This window comes from Lactuca saligna, chromosome 9 (genome assembly GCF_052625555.1).
Source record: "Lactuca saligna cultivar CGN05327 chromosome 9, ASM5262555v1, whole genome shotgun sequence".
In the NCBI taxonomy this organism is placed as follows: domain Eukaryota; kingdom Viridiplantae; phylum Streptophyta; class Magnoliopsida; order Asterales; family Asteraceae; genus Lactuca; species Lactuca saligna.
The window spans coordinates 11,207,175-11,213,265 of record NC_136425.1 but is presented as its reverse complement, the minus strand read 5'-3'; the positions used below and the strand labels follow the sequence as shown (position 1 = coordinate 11,213,265).

Genomic DNA, 6,091 nt, shown 5'->3' with positions numbered 1-6,091 from the left:
TTTATAAACAATGGATGGTTTTGGAATGTTTGACAAGTTTAAATTTTTATGAAATTTATGGATGCTACATTATTACTAATAAAATAATGGACAAAATTATATAAAATGGTCTTTTGTTGGTAGAAAATACCACCGTAAAGTCCGTTGAGTAATTTTGAATATGAATTGATCCCTAAAAGTACTTGTAAAATAACTAAAATACCCTTAAATATATGTTGCATTGTGTGTGTGCGTGTGTGTGTGTATATATATATATATATATATATATATATATATATATAACAAATAGGTCCCACCTCTATCGCTCTTTCTCTCTAAATCCCTATAACTATAATGAAAAAACACATAACACACATGCACCTCCAACACATATCTCCCTTCCTCATCCTCCATCCACTATCCCTCTTATTTGTTCACCTACATCTCCCTTCCACATTCACTCACCAAGATTACACTCCAACCCATATATTTGAATCCATATCCTTGATCCACCATCCTAATTGCCTATCTTTCTCTCCCATCCCTTTTTTGCAGACACAAAACCAAATCGAAGATATAGAAATCGATGAAGATAGGGGTGGCTATTTTGATGGTATATGATAGTTTAACAAAGACGCCATTGTATTGTTTAGTGAATATGACTATAACACCCCAATTTTCAAGACAAAAAATTTCATTTTTGATATAACGATTTAGAAAACAGTTATAAGAAACATCATTGTGTCACATCATTTCATAAAACCATAATCTCATGTTTCAAACCTATATCATAAAAATAGTAATAATGTCAGAGTATAATACCAAGAATCTCATAATGCGGAAATCCTGCGTGTGTGTGATGCGCTGCTACCGTGCTGACTCATTCCCCTTCGATGAAGAGGTACCTGAAAAAAAAAAAAAAACTAAAAACTGTAAGCACAAAGCTTAGTGCGTTCCCATATCATACCACATACCATACATAACATATACTACATAACATAACTGGATACTAACTACTCCTTCGGTCCTGTCGCCTGGTACCTTTCCTAGCATATCCGGGTGCTGGCCTCCCCTTCGACCATGTCGACCGGTACCTTGCCTAGCATAATAGGGTGTTGGCCTCCCCTTCGGTCCTGGCCACCGGTACCTTTCCTAGCATATCAGGGTGTTGGTCTACCCTTTCGTTCCTTTCGACAGGTACTAGGGACTCATTCACCCCTACTCTACCACATAACATACTAGTGCTAAAACATACAAGTCATCTACTGCCTATCTTGTTTGGGTACTGACATACTCCTTCGGTCCTGTCGACCGACACTGGGATCTATACTACCCCTACTATTACATATCACATAATCATCATACAATACTAGCACATGAACGTAGCAGATAACAATGTACCAGATAATTATCACGAAGACAATTATCTATACTATAGCTCTTACTAGTGGGTCGACCTTGGTGCCTTCGACCCACTCCTAATGGAAGGTAACTCACCTCAATATCGTGAAGCGTCTGAACTGTTCTTGATGTCGGGATCAACTCCTCTCAACTCCTACATATAACAACCTTCCTTAATTACCATTACATACTCTTGACCCTTTCAAGGGTCATCTTAGGTCAAAGTCAAAGTCAAGGTCGACACCCTGGTCAAAGTCAACTTTTAGTCCAAGTCAACATCTGGTTGACTCAACTTGTCGATTTGGTCCACCAACTCGTCGAGTTCCATAACTCACAACATCCGAGCACTTCAATCCTACTCATCGAGTCTTTCAAGAACTCATCGAGTTCTCCTTCGTACAGAATCGGGACCTTTTGCCCATGACTCACCGAGTTCATCCTTGAACTCGTCGTGTCCCGCCTCATACAAGTTGAAGTGCTTAGTCCTTGACTTGCCGAGTTCTTCCTTGAACTCTTCGAGTTCTTCTTCATATAGTTGTGACATTGCCTTGAACTCACCGAGTTCATCCTTGAACTCGTCGAGTTCTTCGATCTTCAGGTCCATATTCACGTCCATCTTGTTGAGTCCTCTTCTAGACTCAACCAGATTGATCAGAAACTGAAAAAGTTGGGAACCATAACCCGACTCACCGAGTCCCATGAATGACTCGTCGAGTCCCCCAAAGTCCATGTCCATACAGTTGATTTCAGGCGGGCTTAGTGCATGCAGAACATAGATCTGGCCTCTTAGGGTCTATATTACACGTAAAGTCACGAACTTTACGTCCATGCATGGGTCTTCAAACTCAAAAGACCAAAAAATGAAGTCTACAAGGTGCATGGACTCCCGTGGCCATAAAGTTGGCACTTTTATGCCATGGGAACCCTCAATGGTTCAAGATTTTAAGTTATACACCCTTTGAACCACAAAATCCCGAAAATGGCTCTACTAAAGCTTGGAAAAGGTAAAAACTAGCCCTAACTAGAAATCTAAGAGATAAATGGTCAAGGTTGAAGCTTTTTAAGTAAATAACCTGGAAATGTGCCACAACCTCTGGATCTACATGTTTTCTCTTGATCTCCCAAGCCTCTGCTTTCTTCTCAAGCTTCAAACACACACACACACAAAAAGGCACAACAAGCTCAAAAACACTTAATAGATGATTAGGGTTTCGTGAAGATGGTCTAAGGGCGCTGGAGGCTGTAATGGAGACCCTATAAGTTGCTTAAATAGGGTGCAAACCCTTAAAATTAGGGTTTCATCCAGACGGGTCTACTCGTTGAGTCGGGGCCTCCGACTCGGCGAGTAGATTCTTCCACCCGCGTCCAAACTTTGCCTCGACTCGGCGATTTGGGGCCTCCAACTCGTCGAGTCCCAGAGTAAAAGTGCAAGAATTCATACAGGAACCGGGCGCTACAATGATATATAAGTTGATGGATAGGTAGTTGGATAAGGGTTAGATAACACTATAGCCCATAGAGGATGTTAATGAGGTGATGTAAGTGGTGATGGTAAAGAAAGATGATTTGTGAATTGTAGTGATGTTGGAGCTATGGGAGGTATTAATGTTATGCATAGGTGAATGGCTTTTTTTTTGTCGATAAGAAATTTAGAATTTAAGCTGAGAGAATATGTTGGAAATGGACAGTTGAACATGGTGAAAATTGGCAAATAATGGTGTAGCTTTCAAGCTCCACCCTTCCTCGCTTCATCTTCCCCCGCCTCTTTATATATCCTTCTATGTACTTTGTTAGACAAAAATCAATGGTGGTGATGATGATTCATAAAAACGACCATGGATAGGGATGAATTTTTTGTTTACCCTCAAGTATATAGAGATTACATAAACAATCTTTATAGGTTTAATTATAAAATAACAAAAAAAAAAAAAGGGAGAAAGGATAAATTATGTATTTTATATGTATTTAACGGTGTCTTTTATCGTTGTTAGTCTTAAGGACCAACCATACAAGAAAATTAAACAACAAAAACCATTTATATCCGAAATTCCTCAAAAGGACCTTGTAGTATTTTCTGCCAACAGTAAGGCCCATTTAGGTAATTGTTTTCAAAATAATATGATATGATACTTTTATCTAATAATAATAAAGATAAAATACAAATTTACATTTTAAGGATTAGGATAAGAATATGTTGTTGAGATCATGCCATATGTACCAAAATAATGTGGCTTTGAAAGCAATTCCGAAATTTAATTCTCATGACATTATCGTTTTATAGTTGACAATGTGGTTTTTCATTTAATGTATTTGTTTAATTTTATGTGAGGCACCACATAAAACACACTTACACACTCAACTTAACTTATGTATTTGTTTAATTTATATATTCGATTAATAAAATTCAGTCGTCTTTATTTTTGTTTCTACCTCCACCCTCTCTTCAAACCTTATTTTTGCATCTTCTTATCACCTCTATCGCTATAATTATTATTACAACTTTTTTATAAATTGTTTTTTTATATTTAAACAGAAATAATCTGAAAATATATTGTTTTTATAATATTAACATAACATTAAAATCGAAATAAAAGAATTTAAACAAAATCGTGTATAAGATTTATATATAATTATATTCATAAATACTGTAACTGAATGTTCTTTGTACGGTTTGTTTTTAATTAAATTACAGAAAAATAATAAATAAAAGTTTACCATAAAAATATTGAATCACCGCCAAAATTTGTTAGAAAGGCAAGAAAGCGTTGTCATGTTCCTTCTCACGGATTTGGACGTCAGAATCATCGACTTGAAACACTCCTTGAACAAAAGCCTCAATATCGATCTTATTTACATCCATGCCATCAGCATCCACGTCCTCATCCTCGTCGGACGTTCCCGGAACAAATGGTGGTCTACTGATTTGTAACAGTCCCTCCCAGTCAACTCCCCGGAAGAAATCGTGGCTCTTGATCTCCGTCGTTGATATTCTCTGTTTCGGATCCTTCACCAGCAACTTTCGAATCAAGTCTCTCAACGGCGTCGGCTCTCCGACGACCTCCGCCGTCTTCGACAGAATTTGGTAAAATGTCTCCTTTCGGTTTATTCCTTTAAACGGCGTCTTCCCGTACAACATCTCGTGCAAAACGACGCCTAAACACCACCAGTCCACCGAGAAATCATGGCCATTGCCTTGTAGCATTTCAGGCGCAACGTACTCTTCCGTTCCGACGAAGGAGTTTGATTTTGAGAAGGAGTGACGAGGCTCGCAATTCGTTTCTGAGACTGAGTTGTCGACTGACTCGGCGGTAGGGTGTACCGAGTCCTCCACCGGAATGGCCGGGCGACAACAATTGGAAAAAAATGAAAATCGGTTTTTGTTCTTTGTTGATGTCTCGGATGTCGTCGGCGACGGCGACGGCGTGGTTTTTGGTGATCGAGCTTCGCACGGAGGTTTGGGTGATAATTTGGTTGATAGATCGAAATCGACAAGCATTAGGTGTCCGTTTTCCTGAATCATTACATTTTCTGGCTTTAAATCTCTGTAAACGATCCCCAATCCGTGAAGATACTCCAATGCAATCACCAACTCCGCTGCATAAAACCTAAAATCACAAAATCAAAGAGACTACTGTTATATAAAAATTTGATTAAAGTTAAACAGCAACTCGAGTAGATAAAATTCGATTTAGTTAGCATCTTCAATCTCCAATCTGGAATCCAAAGTAAAACCTCTGAACAATGCGTTTACAGAGTTGACTCAGAGGACACAAAATTCACCTGATTATGTCATCGGAAAACATTCTCTCCGTTTGTCTCTTACGAAGGCAATTGAGATCACGCCCGGGACAATAATCAATGGCGTACCCCACGATATTCTCGGTGGATACAACACCACGAAGTTTCGGTAGCAATGGATGCTGTGATAGTCGCAACACCTCCTGCTCAAAGAAAATCTGCTTACTCTCATTACCATCGATATCTGTCTTCTTAACATTCTGCTTACTCTTAATGGAAGCTCTCAAAATCGTCTTCAAAGCAAACAAATCTCCATTGGACGACTCGTCTTGGACCAGAAACACGACGCCCCTGGCTCCTCGACCTAGCGCCGATAAGACTTTCAATTGCCGGAGGTCTAACACCGGGATTTGATTTTGATCGTCGTCCATGGTGAGTACAGGTACAAACTCTTTCTGCTCTCCAATTTTCAAAAATTCTCTTCTCCGATTGATTCGATTGCGATTTTATAGTTAACTGATTGAAATTTTATAATATTTGATCTGGGGATTTGGGGTACGTGATGAAGGGGGTATTGCTTTTTCCTTTTTTCTTGGTGATGAAGCATCAAACACAACACACACTTGGTATGCGAAAGAGAGTTAGTTCGAAAGGGAAATTGCTTAGCTATTACATATGACTCGATTGGTAAACAATAAAAGTGTGTAATAAAAGCGAACACAACCTTTTTTTTTTTTCTCTAGAAGAAAGTAACTTGTCAAAATGCTTATTTGCCTTGTTTCTTTTTAGTTCCAGTTTTTAATATATTAATATAAATCAAATTATTTATTATTTATTTATAAATATGTTAAGGTCGTTGCATTTAGTTTATCAATCGTTTCGTTTATCGATCCCTTTCGATAAAATCCGAACCAAGTTTTTAATATATTAATATAAATCAAATTATTTATTATTTATTTATTAAAATTTGCGT

At 38.1% G+C, this 6,091-nt stretch overlaps 1 protein-coding gene across 2 annotated transcripts; it reads right to left on the bottom strand.

The window, feature by feature from the left end:
- Positions 1 to 784: 784 nt before the first annotated feature.
- Positions 785 to 5,805, bottom strand: LOC145018040 (serine/threonine-protein kinase OXI1-like). 2 transcript variants are annotated; one of them, XM_078975981.1, is made up of 3 exons: positions 5,161 to 5,805; positions 4,096 to 4,985; positions 785 to 884 (listed from the first exon to the last, which is right to left on the bottom strand). In XM_078975981.1, exons 1-2 carry the CDS (start codon positions 5,547 to 5,549, stop codon positions 4,127 to 4,129), a joined length of 1,248 nt encoding a protein of 415 aa, XP_078832107.1. In that variant the 5' UTR covers positions 5,550 to 5,805; the 3' UTR covers positions 785 to 884; positions 4,096 to 4,126. The 2 variants fall into 2 exon arrangements, with proteins under 2 accessions (XP_078832107.1, XP_078832106.1); XM_078975980.1 differs by lacking the exon at positions 785 to 884 and having other exon boundaries at positions 4,000 to 4,985.
- Positions 5,806 to 6,091: the final 286 nt, after the last annotated feature.

What these genes read in the sequence shown, in the direction of transcription:
- LOC145018040 (XM_078975981.1), bottom strand. Translation starts at nt 5,549, where the DNA reads ATGGACGACGATCAAAATCAAATCCCGGTGTTAGACCTCCGGCAATTG. An exon ending in TTTTCCGATGACATAATCAG is followed by an intron (nt 4,986 to 5,160) that starts GTGAATTTTGTG and finishes TTGTGATTTTAG; the next exon opens with GTTTTATGCAGCGGAGTTGG.